Below are 20,684 nucleotides of genomic sequence, written 5' to 3' on the forward strand. Positions count from 1 at the left end.
CAAGAGAAGTTCCAAAGAGAATTGCAAGCAAAAGAAAATCTTGGAGGTTCCCAAATTACGTCCTAGTCAATTTTTGATGTGCAAGGGAAATGGGGTAGTGCTATTGTTTCAATATTTTTCAAAGCAGAGGAAGTACCATGCATCTGACTGAAAGAGAGAGGAAATACTTTGTGCGAAATAGTAGAAATTATGTAGACAATGATATCAAGAAGACACATATATACTTGAAGTGAATCACAAGGATATAAGTTCCTAATATAGCCTTTGATGATCACCTCACCTTCGACCTTACAAATGCTTATATATTAGATTTACTGGCTGTAATAGAATTTGCAAAGTCATTAATTTTAAGCATTTTCTTTCCCACAAATTATTAACTTATCTCTCTTCTTCTTCAACAATGTCAGCCAAATTTGGTGCTTTTTCCTAAAATAAAAATTAAAATTAAAATAAAAAAAACTGAGAATGATTCTTGCAAAATTTGAAAGATTTCTTTTCTTCCACCAAAACTTGTTCTGACATCCAAACATGCCTAAAATTTATAGAATCCATTTTGGATGCCTAAAATTTACAGAATCCATTTTCATTGGCTTTCTTCCTCAATTGCCTCCTGAAGTAGATCAGGCCTTTTGACAAATCTACCCTGCATAAAGTAACGGAAGAATCAGATGTATATCACGAGTATACAAAGGATAAAAGAAGAGTGTATAATGGGATTGTGGTGACTCAAATATAAAAAATATTCACGTCCTAAAACTTTTTAAAAAAATTACTTAATCAAATTTGATGAAAACACCTTAATTCTAACTCCTGAGATAGCTTATGATAAAGTTGATGCGGACGACTACTTGATGTAGGCTACTATTGACTACATCTAATATGTGGATGTTATGACTTCAAATTTTGAATTTTTCTTTCTAAATTGAAAATTTACACAGTTAAATGTGATATATCGATCATTCATAGGATACCTAAAAGAAAGATCTTAAATAGGTTAACATGTTTCAGTGCTGTGTTATATGACATCAAAATCTGTGTTTTGAAATTTGATAAAATTGAATAATTGTCTTCGTTTGATACATGGTTAAAACATGTTTAAATCATTGGAGATTTTATTTCTGGGTGACTTATACGTCTTAAACCTTTTCCAGCATCATGAATTTCCCATTTGAAAAGCCAAGTATCAAATTTAGCCTATATTCAAATGTTAGATAAAAGCCAATAAACCTGGGGTTTTGTTGTCAGCATTACTGTCTAAATAGTAATTATGATAAGCTGTTAAATGTAATTATTTTCGGGATACCGAAACCTTGACAAAGCAAGAGGATCCCAGGTCAAAGCTGGAGTTTGATCCCGACCCCTACTAAGTAAACCATGGGTGTGCGGGTACAGCCTCCCATTCTCACACTCCAGGTTAAGCAGACGGGATCTAACTAGGAACCTGGGAGTGTTTGCAGGATTAGCATTGCGCTCCCTGGCTACCTACGCTACCCGTGATAGGTCTGTTAAATATAATTATAAAACTACTATCTTGAAGTCTAACATTGGTTCTCTAAAGATTAAAATTGACTCAAATACTTATAAATTTTGATTATGCACTGGTAAAATCTTTCACTTGCCTTCATTCGTGGCCTGTGATCAGCATTCATCTTCCGAACCTGGTATCGGATCTTTTTAGAGAAGAGTCGGTTCCTTCGCTTCTCTTTGTATCTCTGAACACTTGCTTCTCTTACTCCACCTTCATTCTCTGGTAACAGATCAATATCTGCTAGCCTGGCCTGCCAAATTAATCCCATTATCAAAAGAAAATTTTAAAGAACCACAACAACAACAAAAAATATCTAAAGATTTACTGTTATAAATCTGTCATATGAAAGTTCAGAGTATGCAGAAGAAATTATTTAAGAGACTATATTTATGTACGTTCTCTAATGGCAAACAGATACTGGCATTTGTGTTCCAAAAAAAACATGAAGACATTGAGTAGAGTGTAAATGTTGAATATAAATAAAAGGGTTTACTTTGTAATTTATGCGTCCTCAGCATTTAGCATTATACGAGCACACAAAGTATATGAAGGCACCTGAGACTGGACGTTGGTTTTTTTTTCTCCTTTTAAACAAAGTTAAAGCAGTAACTTTGTCCGTGTGAAAAATGACCACCAGTAAAAAAATGAATAGACTAGAAATTTTAGTTCATGCAATCAACTGGGTTGTAAATATTTTCTGACAGTAAAAGTTCAAGACCTGCTTCATCAATTATTCTCATTTAAGAAGTCATATTATGTAAAATTCACAGTGATTAGATACGTACCAGGACATCAGCCGAGGATTCAGCAGCTCCAGATTCAGTGGAGATTGGAAAATCACGATCTGACCAAGCCTTAACCACATCTTCATGATTCAGTTTAAGACAAGCCACTCTTCAGCTCTACTACATCTACTGAACCAGCAACATCTTTTGTTTTTTCTGAAATCACTTCAGCCTCATCCCTTATGTCCTCAATTTTCTTCTTCTTCTTCTTCTTCTTCTTGGTCTTCTTCTTCTCCGCCGCAGGCAAAGCTTTGAGCTTGGGAATTATATCGCCCACCGGCACTGCAGCCATCGGCCTCCACCAGTCTCCTGCGTGGCACCCCCGGATCGCCTGTCGGATATTTTCTCTCCAAAAGCCAAACCCGAGTTCATTCCTGAACTCATGAGCGCTAGACTGAGGCTCACAATTCTCCATACTCAAATTCCCCATAATGCTATCAATCCCCTCTTCGACCTCCTCATCGAGAATGGACTCCACATCATAATCCGAGCATTCGGGCGAGCCCTGGCCCTGATACTCAGTGCAGGACTTCTCGCTACTCGGGCTAGCGCGTTTGGATCCGAAATGAATAGGGAGTTGGGGGATCGGGGACGGGTTTTCAATCAGAAACCCGCATTCGTTGAGGACCGGGAAAGGAGGTGGTTTATAGTGTTTAGAGAGCTTGTGGAGGCTTTTGAAGGAGAAAAGGTTGGGGTAGATTGTGGAGAGGAGGGCTGCGGCTTCAGTGTAGGATTGGTTCGGTCTCTTTCGAGGGGCTCGAGGTCTTTTGGTGGATATTGTGAGGGGGGAGTTCGAAGATTCAGAGATGTGGAAGAGGGAGGATGGAGGAGGACAGAGCGGGAGGAGGAGGAGGTAGGAGGAGGAGGGTATTATTAGGTCGATTTCGAAACCATAGGTTCGGCCTCCGCCGGCGAGGATTGACATTTTGAAGAATTTGAGAATTCTATGGAAGCTGGATCGAATTGCTTATACCCAGGAGCCGAAATGGTTACTCGAGATCGCCGGGTTCAATATTTTTTGAAACCCATGTTGAATTCCAAGATTTAGAGTTAACAAAAAAGAAAGCTCGCCAATCTTAAACCCTTGTAAAACCCCTGCAGAACCTTATACGCCATCTCGAAACTCCCACCCACCAAAAAACTAGCTCACGAAAGCTAGCTACCCAATTATTCAACACAATCTCTCTTCGAAGAGCAATTCAATCGAATGAGCAAGCACTGCTGAAAAAAGTACGACTTTTAAGGGGGAAAACAGAGGGAACCTCTGTTTGCTGGAGTTGCAATGAAACTGGGCAATTGAGAGTGAGAAATGGGCAGCAAAAAAATGGGGTATTCTTGAATTACCTGAAAGTAATGTCAAAATAAGGTAAACAAAGACATGGATGCGTTTAGCTGAGAAGAGTATGAATCTTTGCAGTATAACAAACAGAGCAAGTACTAGAGAGAGAGAGAGAGAGAGAGAGAGAGGGAGGGAGAGAGAGCGCTATAGGTAGGATAAAAATAATAATAAAAGGTCAGAGAATCAATAGGACTGCTGAGATTTTGGAGGAAGAAAGAGGAAGGAAATGAGTGGGTCGAGGAATTCGAGAAGAGGAGAACGAGAGCAGGGGAGTTTTTGAGAGGATGGAACAGGGGAAAGGACAATCACCGTTTTCATCAGCGGGACAACTGCCTGGACCCACACGAAGGCCTATGCTTTTTCTCTCTATATGATGCCTTTGTTGTTGTAGTTTTTTTCGTTTTTCCATTTAATATTGCCATCGTGAACTAAAGAATTCTCTCCTCATTACAAAATATATACGTAACTAGCCAAAATAAGTAATATCGTTTAACAAATTGATAATGAATAATGACAATACTTATGGTGTGAAGTTGACAACTTATTAGGTGTCCAAATAGTTGGGAAAAATGATTCTCGTCCAGGGTGAATACTCTTTAGACTCTATCAATCAAGTAGAGAATAGATTTAAGGTTCTAATTGAGGTTATATATGTAAAATTAAAACACGTATTAAATGATAAATATGTACGATCATACCAAAGTATCATCATGCATGGATTATCCGTGGTCGCAATGATTAAACTGTATTCATTACTGTTAGCTTGACTCGGTCATGGTGACCAAATCAACGATTCTCAGTAGAGAGAATTGTGGATCGTGGAACTTGACTCGGTCATGGTGACCAAATCAACGATTCTCAGTAGAGAGAATTGTGGATCGTGGAAGGGTTGTACTTTGAGAGAAAATCTCTCATTGGGGCGGATCTTGGGGGGTGGAGTTAGTGGGTTCAGCCCCTATAAATGGAGGAGTAATTCTCCTTGAGAAATCACAACGAAGAAAGTGAAAAACCTCTTACCCATTAGCGGAACCCCCCTCAAAATCTGTTCTTCCTTCTTCTCTGAGTTCAAATAATTACAATTTGGTTTACAATATGGTTCAATCACAGACCAAATATTCATCATAGAAATAAATTGTTATGCACAGACCAAATATCAAGTCCATCACAAATTTTAGATATTCATCTCATAAATAAATTGTTAATGCACAGACCAAATATTCATCATAATTATTGGATATTACCCTTCAAAAACCTCGGTATGTCAACAAGCTTGTTTTTTTAAGGCTTGGTTTAGTAGGAGGGAATGTGATGAGAGGGGAGGGATAGAATTTTAATTTGCCTTTGGTAGGACGTTTTGAAAAGAAGAGAGGGGGGGTGGTAGAGTGAGGGGAGGAGAGAGGTGGTGATAGGATACTGCAAAATCAACTAAAAGTTAAAGAGAGATGAATCCCTCCAAACGGGGAGGATTTAAGAGGAGAGAGAAAATAAAATACAAAAAAAAAAATGCATCGCTCCTCTCCTCCCCTCCAACCATTTGTAAAGGCTCAAAGAGATGTTCATTCCTTCACCTCGTTGCACCTTCCCTCACATTATCTTCCCTCCTCAAACCCCTACCATACCAAGTTAGGAAAATGGACAAACCACCTAGCTTTAGAAAAGTAAATTGTTTGGTTAGTAATCATATATTATTGATTAGAAGGGTTGTCTTTATTTTTACTTTTTTATTTTTTGGGACAGTGTGAAGAATATCCAAAATACGCCCAATAAAATGTTTGGTTAGTAATCATATTATTGATTAGAGGTGTGAGGGTGTGATCTTTATTTTTACTTTTTATTTTTTTTGGGACAGTGAAGAATATCCAAATACACCCAATAAATTGGTAGTTACTCATAAAACCAAGGGCAATTTCATAAGCTTCCCAACTTGTCCCCCGTATGCACGTCAACAATTGGGCGACCTCATAGCCCATCACTCTCCACACCAACGTGTTCACTATAGAGAAGTTTTCTTATCTACTGACATGGCACTCCCTGATTTGTCAATCCGGATTCTAGGGCTTACGTGGACTTACCTTTTCGTTGGTTCTCAAGCTTTCTCGTGAACCGAGGGGAGAGAGAGAGAGAGAGAGAGAGAGAGAGAGAGAGAAAGGTGAGTACGTAGATCTGAAAATTTTTGGTGTGCGCCAGTGATTTGAGGGGTTCATTTGGCCTTATGTTTAATCTTTTTCGTGGTGGGCATGGGTCCTACGTTGTGTCTATTAGGTTCAATCACTAATGATATGAGGGGCTTTGAGGCTTTCCACCCTCCACAAATGTCATTTTGGTGGAACATACATCCAAAGGTTTGTTCTAGAGGTGAGATTTTAATTTATTTTTCCCTTTAATCTGCTTCTCATTGGATTATGTGGATAAGATATTGGATTATGTGATATTTTAATATGTATCTCCGAAAAGGTTTAATTTATCTTGTTTTCTCTAGACAAAGGGGGAAATATTTCTGGCCGAGGATTAATGTTGTTGCCATACGGAGTTGAGACATGGGGCATTTGATTTTTTCAGTCCTATTTTCAAAAATAATAATAATAATAATAATGAATCTGATTTTGCAGAAAATCTCGAAATCAAGAGGATTTTCTATCAAATCTGTAGTCGAATAATGGTACAATATTTTTGTATATCAACTATTCTAGAAAGCATAGAGTTTCTGCAAATATCTAATAGAACAAGAGAATCAGCCGCTGTCATGTTTAAAGTTATAAAAGATAAAAGTTAAGCGGCAAATAGATAAGAAATAAAGCAATAAAATCCATGTGAACCATGTATAGTGGACATCTTTATATTGGAGAGAAAGTAATTAATATCTAATAATGGACCGTTCATCTCTCCATTATTTTTTAAAATTATATGAAATTCAGCATTTTCATAGCAAAATATGCAACGCCCCCACAGAGCCTGAGGATAGAAGGAGACTTACCTAAAATTTTCTTCACAATAAACTAGTTATCCACTTCGAGATGTCACCACTTACAATATGCCATGTTGCCATCACTATATCAAAGTTGCATGTGTACTCACTTATTTTATGATACACATAAAAGTTTCACTTTATTTATATATAAAGGGTTAAACAATAGTGACACAAATATAAAGTTTGACAAATCATGACACATATTTGTGTCATTAGATATAAAATAAAATAAAACTGAAAAAGGGTAAAGTCCCACAGTGGTTGTGTGAGGATCTATTGGAGGGCCTAAATAATAAGTCTTATATTTTAAATATATTGATGATTAAACGTTTTATGATAGTATAAAGCCAAACAACTCTACAATTAAGTTTGTTTTGGTGAGAGTAATTCTAAAATGGGTGACCTTCTAGAAAGTTATATGTTAAAAGATGATACTCTTTACATTTTTATGGTTTAGACACAACTATGTGTCACTACTCTTAACACATATATATGTCATGAGTTTTGTGACATATACATGTGTCATCACTCTTGACACACATAAATGTCGTAAGTTTTGTTACACATGTATATGACACAAATTTAATGACACATGTATGTGTCATAAGTTTCGGGATGTGTAGAAAGACGCTCTCTATACATGCTCTGCCCCACATTTTTTGTATGTGTCACGCCCCATTTGTGCGACACATGTTGTATGGAGATAAAAAAATGTATCATAATTTACAACTGTTATTGTTGTTCATATTTTACAACAAAATGTAACAAAAGAGAATAACAATAACAGAAAATTCCCTTTCACTTTTGCTGGCCACTACATTAATATTCGTATTAATTATCTTTATTGCATCAGTATTTTTTTACACTAATATCTTAATTGTTTGTGTCAATATAAAATTGATATTAGACATGTGTCACATTCTACTTCTTTTTAATCGTGATTTTTTATTTTCATAATTGCAGAATAGGAATTAAAAACCACATAGTTCTACTAGATTTGCACATACATATTAAAAATTGTATAAAATTGGCATGTTAGTACCGTATATTATTCAAAAGTGAAAACTTTCACCAAATATTCCAATATGCATGACATTCACATGATAATTTTAGAAGTTTTGCCAATTAATATTTCTTAAGTTTATTGTTAAACCTACTCAAATTCTTTTTTAATCTTATCCAATTTTTATTTTAAAACAACCTTAAGATATGAAAGTAAATTCTAAAAAACAATAATGATTTGAAAGTTATAAAATTAGCAGGTGGGTGCCACATAAGAGCATTTAGATGGAAGTTTTTTACGTTTGCGTGACAAAATATTAATTAGCTTGCAAATTAAGTGAGTGAAACTATATGTTATTCAGTTATTATTTAGCCTTTTTATCAATTATTTCTTCACGTGAACCCTACAAATCTTGTGAGTGGGTGGGTGCGCCTTATCCCTTTACTAGCTGAAAAAAGATTTGAAAAATCTCATGGCCTTCCCCGGTCGGATAAACACAAGCTGGCTATAAGCATGAAAAATATTGGCTACCTAGGTCCATGTTGCATGTGATCACTTTAGAAAGAGATGGAAAAAAAAAAAATTCATGTTGACAGTAGCATGCAGTCATGGCTTCAGTGTGCCATCAGAAAACAAGAACAGAGTGTACTGCCCATTGCAATGAAATATGGGGAAGATAACTAAAATCCACAGGATTATGGTGTCGGATCCAAAATCATTGCATGATACCCCAATCTTCAACCCATTAACATGTCGGATTTATTTTGGACACACTTTGAACCAACAATTGTGTTTTCTTTCTCCCTACTCCCAAGTGTGGATATGTGCGGCGTGCTCACGTATATTGTTATATCATATATATGAATGAGTTCATAAAGTAGGAGTGAGTCAAAACCATAGAAAATATCATACCTGTATAGTTGTATTAACTAATTGAATTTCTAAGGAAACAGATCATGATTTATGGCGTATATATTAGTTAAAAATTAGAAAATAGAATATAGATTAATTATTTGTTTACCTTATCTAAATAAATAAAAATGCTAATTTTTACACTGCCTAATTGCGTGTACAGACTTTAAAAAAAAAAGCAACATTCCCAACATTTTCTTATCTTATTATTGAATGTTTAATCGGAGATAACCTTTCACTGTCTTAGGATATCTTTTCTAGGTCGAAAAGATTTTTGCGGCCAAAAGTATGCAAAATTTTCAATAAATTCTTTCTCTTAGCTTTCTCGATGTAGAGTCTTGAAACTGCAGCCTTTGAGAACTAACCAGGTAGCCACAAAGCTAAGCACAAACATTAGCTGGTCATATTAGCAACCAAATGCTTATCCTGACTTTAATTTTCATTTTTTTCATAAATTTCAAATTTTTGATAAAATATTCTTTGATGTCGGGAAAAATCTCTAAAGTCAACATCACAGACAGAAGCTACATATCACTGTTATCTGTTCTTTGAGGAATTGCCAATTCCACGTTAACTAATTATCTACCCACCATCTCATTTATCTCTTCTATCTCATGTTCATCTAATTTTGGATTTTCTCCAAAATGGGTCCCTCGGTAAATTAGAACTAATCTTATGGTGACACCTGGTAATTCATTAACCACTTAATATAATTCTTCGCAATCTTCTCCTATCCGATAACTTAATTCTCTTTTGTTTGTGGCTGTTGAGTGACCACTTTGAATATTTTCTTGCAAAATTTTGGATAAATTATCAGTGAAAAACGTACTTGTCCATCGAAGAGAATGTACTTGTTCACATTATTAGCACTTGGAATTGGGAGTAAATGAATCCGCTCAAAGTAGTGAGGATTGGCATTCAATTAGTTGTGGCGCCAGCACGGAGTAGTACCCAAACATACCCAAGCTCATGCCCGAACCCGTTGATATTGGACTTGTATCGACTCATGGGTTGAATGTGAAGAAATTTATTATGCTGTGTGTCAGTTAAGAGGTTGTTAATTAATGCGTGCAATGACTTGTTTAAATGACTACTGGTTTGGACACACGTTCATTTATTGGCAACTAGCTGTTGAAGAGTTCATCTAAAAAATTTATTTGATTGGAGCATGCAATTCTAACTAACTGTTGAAGTGTCGATAGGAAAACTGGATTACATGAATATTTGAAAATATATCTAATCCCAGTCTTTATTTACTCGATCGTGTCCCAGCTAAGTTCCTCCGTCGTTCAAGTTAGAAGATTGCAGTTGAAAGAAACTAAGCTACGTAACCCCCAGGAGCTTTTGACATGTGCAAAGAAACAGATTTTCCTAATAATTACTAGCATTTGAGCTCATACTAAGCACAATCTGTTGGAAACTTATTCATGAAAAGGCAATTTTGCCTTTGTGAATAGTCCCACATCGGAAAATGAGATGAATAGTAAAGGGTATATAATGGTTCTCTCCTTATTGGGCTTTGAATAGTGTTTTGGGTTTTGTGGGCTTTGCGGTTCTACCACACGCGCGCGCGCGCGCACGCCGCGCCCGCACGCTCGCCGCTTCTCAAGCCTTCATTTTTGCACGTTTTACACATTTTGTAACGGCTGCATGCGGGTAACGGAAGCATTAACCGTGCGTAACGGTCCCTTGGATTCAGCGGGGGTTACACCTTTCATCACCTATAAAAGGAGGCTTGGAGCTCATTCAGAAACACACCAACGAAGAGGAAAATCTCTACACTCTCTTCTCTCTACTCTTATACCTCCAATAAAAGATTTCGGCTACATATTTACATATTCTATTTTCTGGGCAACTGTTTTCGTCTGAGCATAAGCTCTGTGTCTCACGCCCGAGTGCAGAGGCCGGCCGATTCCGGGGGTTTTTACCGCTAGGGGAGAGAGGACAAACTACGCCAGGGCGATAGGCGGGTCCTTAATCTTCTAGGGCAGTGATATCACGACTGCTCCCAATCAGGCCTGAATTTTCTAACTCCTTAATTTGTTTTATATTCTTATTGTTTTGACAGCAATCTAGAAGATTAAGTAATAATTCTTGATGTTAAGTTAATTAGAAAAAATAGTTAATAAAAAATTTAACTAAATTGTTTTAATATAAAAATAAAAAAAAAATTTACTGTTCATCGTGATTACTGTTCACCCGAATTTTATATATTTGTTGTATTAGTTAATTGTTTTAATTTGTTGCATCTAAATTAGTTAAAAAAATAAAAGAAATTTTATCTAATAAATTATGATTTTACAAAATAGAAATAATTACCTTAAGAAAGAATAAGTTTGAAGCTAAAGTTCCAAGAAATCCACATAGAATCTATGAAATATGCAATTATCAAATAAATTAAGGTTTATGAAAAGAATGAAGAGATGAAAGAATAAGCCTTTACAATTTTATTATACGAAATTAAAAAATTGTACCTCTTTGATTTTGAAAATGAAACCTAAAAGTTGTTCAGGTTATGTAAGAAATGAAAAGGAAGAGGATTATAACTAATTGAAGAATAATTTTTTATCACGATTTTTCATATCCTCAATCAACTTACTCTAACAATTTCATTATTTATTCATTTGTATCAAAACAAAAAATTAGTAAAAAAATTTAAAATAGAGAAATATTCTCAATATATTATTCATAATTAAATATATTTTTATTAACGATTAATAAATACATTAGATATAGGTAGATACATTTTCAGAAATTGATGATGCATTTATCATACAATTGAATACCTGGATTACATAAAAAAAAAATACAAAAATGGTGATATAAGTAGATTTAAATATTAAGAATAATTAAAATTAAAAAAATTCAATCAACCCAAAAACCAAACTCACCAAAACATTAAGCCCTAACCCTAATAATGACCATAAATAGCAACATGAAGCTTTACAAAAATTGATAAACTATAAAAAATAATATAATAAGAACATTTCAGTACAAAAAAATAGAAAAATAATAATATTACAACATGATAAAGAATGGAGAGTAATTGTAAAGAAAAGATATAAAAAACAATTAAAATACATAAAATTAAATTTAGGTAAACACATGGTGATTAGAGGGGATTGAAAGAACAAATATAAGGAAAATTTAAACACTTTATTGATCCTAAAAAAAATAAAAAATAAAATCAAGAATTGGAATTGAGTAACTAAAAAGAATCTTATTAGAATATGCAAATCTCGAGAATTGCAACAAAAGGGGGGTTAAATTGAATGGAATAAGAGACAAGTGGTGTTAATATTGAGGGGTATTGTAACTTGAAGATGAAAGTTTGAAGAGTACATTTGTAATTGTGAAGATTGAGGGTAAATATGGAAATATGCAATCTGTGGGGTCTACAGGCAAATAACCTTGAAATTTGTTCTATTAAGCATGAGAATTAAATTGATGTTACCAGAAATTATTACAGCAGATGCATTAGATGAAATAAATAAAAGATTTTCATATTATTAACCATAATTAATAATCAATAAAATTCAAATAATAACAAATCTCATCTCAAGATATCTGGCACAACATTAATATTAAATTTTTGGACAGAATTATTAATTGCAAGTGATATCTTGTTGTAATGATCAAACATTAATAATAACTCATGTTAAATAATAAAACCATCTTTGGATCGATTCATTATTTACATATAAACCTTATAATTGTCACACGTTTATCATCGCAGATGTGTATGCAATCTAAATAAATATTAACCTTCCTTTGGGCTGATTAAATATTTACACAAAAACATACACACAACCATCTAACATCCCTCATAAATAATTTACACAAGAGAGGTTGCTTTGGCAACCTCTTGTTTCGATTAATCATTTGAAATGAGAAACAACCTCAATACCTTAGTGTCATATTATTTGAATTAAATAATTGATTAACTACCAAATAAAATTTTAAAATTTAGTTGAGCAATTAAAATAGATTTCTCTATTTTAATTAACCGTAGATTGGCCTATAGATTATTTGAGCAATTCAAATAATCTCCAAATTAATTAAAACATGACTCAAAAGTTAATTCATTTCAGGCTTATTTCCACTTAGCCCAGAATAAAATCAAATAAAAGATTAAATTTGGGCTTCAGCCTGAGTTACATAAATTATAAAATAATTTATAGGCCCACGTTTATTTAATTTGATTATAGGCCAACTTGACACAAGTCCATAACAAATTAATTGCTTAAGAGAGCTCGTTCTGTGCTCTAGCTCAAAATTCGCTTGCAGCCTTCTTCTTTTACCCGACGAAAACTCAAACTCGCCCAAAATCAAAGATCTAGCTCGCCTATAACGAGCATCGACCTCGCCCGAATCGAGACCAAGCTCTCCCGCAGTAAACACAAAGTTCGCTCGATTTTGAACCGAGGTTCGCCTGAATTGAACCCGAGGTTCGTCTAATTCAAACACGAGGTTTGCGTGATTCTTCGAACACGAGGTTCGTTTGAAATTTCAAACACGAGGTTCGTTTGAAATTTCGAATACGAGGTTCGTCTGAAATTTCGAACACGGGGTTTGTTTGAAGTTTCGAACACGAGGTTCCTCTGAAGCAAACTGAAGTTCGCTAGAATCAAACTGAAGTTCATCAGAAGCTTTCAACAAAGCTCGCCCGAAGTTCGAAGTTTGGCGACCGCATCGAGGCTCACCTGAAGCAAACTAAAAGTTCGCTGAATCGAACTGAAGTTCACCTAAAGTCAAGTAAGTCCTCAAGCCATTATTTCCACCTTACGGTTTCGAAATACGAAACATCGTTGCCGCTTGGGATCCTGCACGATTCCCTTTAGGGTGTCATTCTGAACTGCCGTCGCCGCTTAAGCTCCCGCACCCTAGGGTTGAAACCCTAGGGTTTCTTGATGCCGCCACCGCTATCTCCGTTTGACAGCGAGGCCAGCGACAGATCGTCGGCGAGGAGTTAAGTGAACGTCGGCAAAACGAAAAAATTCAGTTGCATACAAATTTTTTTAACTTAATCCATGTAATTTTCCAAATCTCGAATCAAAAAATTGATAAATTCTTGATCCAGATCAACCAAACAACAGAGAAGATCAAGTCAAAACATGAACTTTAATGTTCATCCGAGGAACAGTTCTCAAAATCACTGATTTGTATCAAAAAACCCTAACTTTAATCTTAAATCCCTAAGAGATAATCACAGCGGCTCTGATACCACTTGTTGGTATTTAAAACGATCTAATGTAGATCTAATAACAATGATTAATTCAAAGAGATTAAAACAACAAGAGCAGAAGCTATACCTGAATCAATTACACAGATCTGAATTAGGGGTTTAATGATCTTCTAATATTGTGGGTCTCTCCTTAAGAATCTCTTTAGATGAGGATAAGAGAATAAAGAATGTTAACCCTAGATTATTGACCATAAGACCATATTTATAGTTGTTATACTTTTATAATTTGGCCCCTCATCAAATTATAATTACAACCTGGTATCTGTACATTTAGCCCATGATTCATTTAAATATTCATTAACCCAAATTGATTGATCACTTGAAACGGGTTATCCTTAAGGATAGCAATACACATTGATGAAACATATGTGCCCACAAATAGATTTAATTAGATTTAAATCTAACACCATATTGTCAAATATATTTAAATTTTTATTAATTATAGTTAATAAGGCTCATTTAATTAAACCCAAATACTCATTAATTAAACCTAATATTCATCCTAGTTATTTCTAAGAAAATATTCCAAAATATGAAACCCATGGAGAACAATTGTAATTTATCTTCTATATTTATGTTAGTGGATTTGTACTTATTTTATTTTATTTTAGTTTTCTTTATTTACAATATCTTGCCCCCGCTATCTCATATGGATCCTGGCTCTGCCGCTGAGTTCATGTGACTATCAAATATATTATTAATGCTATATATATTACATTATTATCCACATCTCCTCTATATAAGCAACCAGCATTCCACCATTCCGAGAAAACGAGTGTAGCGCATGATCGATCAATGGAGCCCATGCCTGTTAAGCAGGAGATCTGGACGCGTAGCTCTACAAGAATGAAGAAGAAAAAGAATGCCGATCGATTCAAGATGTTGAAGAACAGTCTTGAATATATTGAGACAGTTAACAAAGGAGGAAATCGCAAGTACAAGCTTGGAGTGAGTAAATTTGCTGACTTGAGTAAGGAGGAGTTCAAGGCTGCCTGTACCGGATTGAAGCCTAGGCCTTATCATGCTCCGGAAAACACACTAACTTTTAGGTATGAATAATATATTTTATACTAATTTCTTTATGAGTAATACCCGTAAACATTTCTTCTAAAGAATGGAGACTAATTTGCACCGATATATGTTGCTAAGTACATCCAAAACAATAAATATACGACAGTACTCTTATATATAACTGACTGAAAGTTTAAAGAAAGCAACATTAAGGACGCGTTTGGTTCTGTTTTTTTAAGGGGAAATGGGGGAAGCTGCCAAAGTGTTAGAACTTTGGCAGCTTTCTCCCGTTTTCCCTTAAAAAAAACCGAACCAAACAGCCTCTAACGCTATAGTAAGAAGTGCCACGTTAACGTGTGTCATGTGATGTTTGGCACTAAAAACTTCCTTCCTTTGCTTACAACGAGACACCAGCATCTTGCTGGGCATTTTCTTCTGTTGCCGCAACCAAAGGCCCCTGATCAAGCTCAATACCGGCAAACTGATCTCTCTGTCTGAACAACAACTCATGACTGCGACGTCACGGAAGACAACAGGGGATGCCATGGAGGCTCCGTGGACGTTGCCTTCGAATTCATCAAGTCCAACGGCCTCACCACCGAATCAAAATACCCTTACAAAGCCAAAAAAAAAAAAAAGCAAATGCAAATCAATATCGCAAAGGTCCTCCTTCAAAATCATTCACTTTAGTATTGTTGGAAGCTTATTCATGAAAAGGCAATTTTGCCTTTGTGAATAGTCCCACATCGGAAAATGAGATGAATAGTAAAGGGTATATAATGGTTCTCTCCTTATTGGGCTTTGAATAGTGTTTTGGGTTTTGTGGGCTTTGCGGTTCTACCACACACGCGCACGCACGCACGCACGCCACGCCCGCACGCCGCAGCCGCACACCTTTTGCTTCTCAAGCCTTCATTTTTGCACGTTTTACACATTTTGTAACGGCTGCATACGGGTAACGGAAGCATTAACCGTGCGTAACGGTCCCTTGGATTCAGCGGGGGTTACACCTTTCATCACCTATAAAAGGAGGCTTGGAGCTCATTCAGAATCACACCAACGAAGAGGAACACTTTCTAAACTCTCTTCTCTTCTCTACTCTCTTACCTCCAAGAAATTTCGGCTACATTTTACTGGGCAACCGTTTTCATCTGAGCATAAGCTCTGTGTCTCACGCCCGAGTGCAGAGGCCGGCCGATTCCGGGGGTTTTTACCGCTAGGGGAGAGAGGACAAACTACGCCAGGGCGATAAGCGGGTCCTTAATCTTCTAGGGCAGTGATATCACGACTGCTCCCAATCAGGCCTGAATTTTCTAACTCCTTAATTTGTTTTATATTCTTATTGTTTTGACAGCACAATCATTTTCTTATAATTCATTTTTTTTATCACATTTTGATAATTACATATGTTAGGAATTACGACGCTGCGCTAAACCCCTAAAACAATAAGAAAACATAATAGAAAAAATACAGCAATATTTACGAGGTTCGGCAAACTTGCCTACGTCCTCGGGAGCCACACAGTAAATTTCTTTATTACTTAAAAAAAATACAATCTTACAAAGAGCAGATCTCAAAACACCCTTGAGATCTCTCAATCAAAAGAACAAAGAGAGAATCTTTCTCTATTTCTAAGAATGAGATTTTCAAACTAAAAATCTCTGCAACAAATGAGAAATCGCCGCTACAGTGGTTCTTCTCAATAAATTGAGAAATCACCGCTACAGGGCTTGAGAAGAATCCGTCGTCAAAGAAAATCACGAGAGGAAGAGATCAGCACGAAAATCTCGTGCTCTGGGTTCCCTTTTATAGGGAAACCTTAGTGACAGGCTGTCACTGTCCTGTCTCGACCTCGCCTGAGTGGAGCTCGCCCGCCTCAAGCTCGCCTGGGTTGCCTCGAGCTCGCCTGCTTCGCCTCTGCCTCAAGTTCGCCTGCGTCGTATCGAGTTTGCATGGGTCGCCTTGAGCTCGCCTGCTTCGCCTCAAGCTCACCTGAAACGAGGTTTGGGTCTACACCTCAAGTCCAATAATCTCCCACTTGGAGACCAAACCGTAATCAACAAGGTTTCTTATAGTGTGGCTCCGCCCTTATCGTCTATGCATGAAGGCTAATTGAAGTTGCGCACAACTTTAGTTTCTGAATGGTCACCGTCTTTGTTAACATATCTGTCGGATTCTTACTTCCCCGGATCTTCTCTAGTTTTAACACGTCATCTTCCAATAGGAATCTGATAAAGTTGTAACGAAGCCCAATGTGCTTCATTCTAGAATGAAATGCTAAATTCTTAGCCAAGTGAATTACACTCTGACTATCATTGTGCAAAACATTCTTCTCCTGTTTGAATCCCAACTCTGTTAACAAACCCTGAAGCCATATCACTTCTTTACTAGCTTCGTCACTGCAACATACTCAGCTTCTATAGTGGATAAAGTTAAACAACCCCTGAAGCCATATCACTTCTTTACTAGCTTCGTCACTGCAACATACTCAGCTTCTATAGTGGATAGAGTGACAATCTTCTGTATCTGTGACATCCAACTAATAGTTGTAGTTCTAACAGTGAATACATAGCCGGTGATGCTTCTTCGGTGATCGACTTCACCTCCAAAGTTTCAATCTCCGTACCCTTACACTTCCACCTCTCCCTTACCAAAGTGCAAACACTTCTGTGTGATGCCTCGTAGATACCTCAGAACCCACTTGATCGCTTCCCAATGAGATTTTCCTGGATTCGACATGAACCGGCTGATCACTCCCACTGCATGGCCAATGTCTAGTCTCGTACATACCATTGCGTACATCAAACTTCCAATGACTGAGGCGTAAGGGACCTTAGCCATACTTTCTTTCTCTTCTTCCGTCTGAGGAGATTGATTCTTTGATAGGCAAAAATGGTTGGCCAAGGGTGTGCTGACTGGCTTGGCATCGCTTATATTGAATCTCTACAAAACACGGTTGATGTACTCTATCTGGGATAACTGCAAGAGACCTCTCTTCTTATCTCTCGTGATTTGTATTCTAAGGATCTTCTTTGCTGGACCCAAGTCTTTCATGTCAAACTCCTTTAACAACTGCTGCTTCAAACTCCTGATATCCTCCATATCTGCACTTGCAACTAACATATCATTAACATACAGCAGTAAGATGATATAATTGGACTGATATCTTTTGAAGTAGCAACAGTAGTTAGCATTGCACTTCTGGAAACCTTCTTTGTGCATGAAGCCGTCAAACTTTCTGTACCATTGTCTTGGGGTCTGTTTCAAGCCATACACGCTCTTCTTGAGTCTATACATCATGTTCTTTTTCTTTTCTTCTAGAAAACCTTCTGGCTGGTGCATATATATCTCATCTTCTAGATCTCCATGAAGAAACTGCTCGAGATGAAGATCTTCAATAGATACAATACCCATCACTATCCTAATAGTATTGAGCTTCACCACGGGAGCAAAAATATCGGTGTAGTCAATTCCTTCCTTTCGCTGGAATCCTTTGACAACTAGTCGGGCTTTATATCTTCCGGAGCCATTCGTCTCCTCTTTTACCCGGTACACCCATTTGTTGTGGAGTTCCTTCTTACTCGTAGGCAACTCAGCTAGTTCTCACGTCTGGTTTGAAATAAGAGACTTTATTTCTTCTTTTATGACAAGCTCCTACTTATTCGCATCTCCTCTCTGACAAGCTTCATCATAGCTTTCAGGCTCCCCTCTATCTGTCAACAACAGATAGTTCATATATCTTCTGTTGGACACAGGACGCCGAGAAGATATTCTCAATATCAGAGCTGGTGCGTCGGGCTCCTGCGCACCATTCTGTCCAACAAGCTCTTCTGGTTGAGGACATGCTGTATTTGGTTCTTTCGAGAGGTTACCTGGGACATCATCTGCATCTACAAATGTTAACTCGCTCTCCTCTAAGTCAAAGGCACCTGTCTTGTGTATATCCTTGTACATCACCTTCTCGTTGAATATCACATCTCTACTACGAATCACTTTCTTAATTTTATTATCCCAAATGCGATAGTCGAACTCATCTTTACCATGACCGATGAAAGTGTATTTCTTGGACTTGGGATCTGTAGGATCTGAAATAGATACACTAGAACACTAGGGGGGTGAATAGTGTTCTTTAAAAAATTATGCAAAGTAAATAATAAATTACAATAAAGAATGGCAACAATCTCAGAAAATCACAATCACAAATAAGAGATTTTATATTGGTTCTACCAATCCGGTATACATCCAGTCCCCAAGCAAATCCCGCTTGAGATTTATACTATAATTTTGAACCAAGTACAAAATTAAAATCAAACCTGACCAATTTGCAAGTCCCTACAAATTGCAACACCAATTGATAACATATTGCCAATTTTACACCAATCTCTAGACCAAGAGATCAACCACTCTCAAACTGAGAGAACTTTCCTTGAATCAATGTACAAATCTCCTATAAGCCTTGATAAGTTTGTGATGTGCAACAGTAGCTTATAGACTCTTTTGTTCTCTGAATTCTTTTCAAAAAATTGTATAAATAAAGATGAACAACTTTTGTTTCCAACCTATTTATATCCCTTAAAAAGACATATTTTTTAACTCATTAAACGGATATAAACGGCTAAAAACTGTTTCAAATTCAAACATGAAACGTTCAGAAAACTGTCTTAGTAGTCGACTATAATGTTCAGTAGTTAACTACTCTATAGAACAAAAAGTCTGAATATTAAAATTCAAAGCTGAGTAGTCGACTATAATCCTGAGTAGTCGACTACTCTGTAAAACAGATATTCTGTAATATAAATTTCAAAGCTCAGTAGTTGACTATAGTTAGTTGTAGTCGACTATACTGTAAAACAATAGTTCTGTAAATCAAAATTCAAATCTGAGTAGTCGACTATAATTCTCAGTAGTCGACTACTCTGCAGTTTTACAGAAACTTATATTTTGTTCTTTAACTTCAGTAGTTGACTACAAAGCTAATTAGTCGACTATTAAGAGATAAAAATGTAATGTATGAAATATTTTTAGACTCAATGATTAACTAAATACTCTAATGGTTAACAAAGGGGTTTCTATTGTTAACCAATACATAAGCCTGTGTTAATGTGTTCTAATCTCTATGTGTGTGTATGTGTGAGTGATCAAGGCTTGTACAATATTTAATCTCTATGTGTGTGTATGTGTGAGTGATCAAGGCTTGTACAATATTTCTAAGTAAAGAAAATGTATAAAAAATTACATTGATACATAAGCTCTTCATCTTCTTTACTTCATGATGCCTTGAACACATATTGCACTTGTTCATGTTGAAATCTGTACTGAATGTTAGTGCACTATAATACACATAGTGATTCATGTTATGAATAAATTATTATCATCAAAATTATATCATGGGGACATGATATCCAACAGGATCAAGCTTATTCCTACCTTGATCACTAATATGCACATAAGCTACATAACTAAAAACTTTGAGATTTGAGAGTTTTACCTCCTTTCCGCACCATACCTCCTATGGTATTTTGTGATTCAATAAAACCGATGGCTCTCGGTTGATCAAATAAGCTACTGTGTTGACTGCTTCTGTCCAGAACTGCTTCGGTAGACCTGACTGTATCTGAATGCTTCTAGCTCTCTCTGTCAACGTTCTGTTCATCCGTTCAGCTACGCTATTGTGCTGAGGTGTGTCGGGCACGGTTCTCTCTATTTTGATCCCGTGCTCATAGCAGAACTTCTTGAATTCTATGTCTTTATACTCACCACCACTGTCGATCCTGAGCTTCTTTATTCTCAGATATGTCTCATTCTCGACCATAGCTTTCCATCTTCTAAAAGCTTCAAACACTTTTGACTTGTGCTTCAAAAAGTAGACCCACACTTTTCAAGAGTGATCATC

The 20,684-nt window shown here is 36.3% G+C and overlaps 1 protein-coding gene across 1 annotated transcript; it reads right to left on the minus strand.

Annotated features, from left to right (window-relative positions):
• On the minus strand, positions 229-3,969 carry LOC109840373 (protein CHLOROPLAST IMPORT APPARATUS 2-like). Its single transcript, XM_020408996.1, is given in 4 exon segments — positions 229-643; positions 1,620-1,778; positions 2,314-2,413; positions 2,415-3,969. Coding segments are annotated over 4 exon segments (1,143 nt in total). The 5' UTR covers positions 3,239-3,969; the 3' UTR covers positions 229-583.

This window comes from Asparagus officinalis, chromosome 5, assembly GCF_001876935.1.
Source record: "Asparagus officinalis chromosome 5, Aspof.V1, whole genome shotgun sequence".
Taxonomy (NCBI): domain Eukaryota; kingdom Viridiplantae; phylum Streptophyta; class Magnoliopsida; order Asparagales; family Asparagaceae; genus Asparagus; species Asparagus officinalis.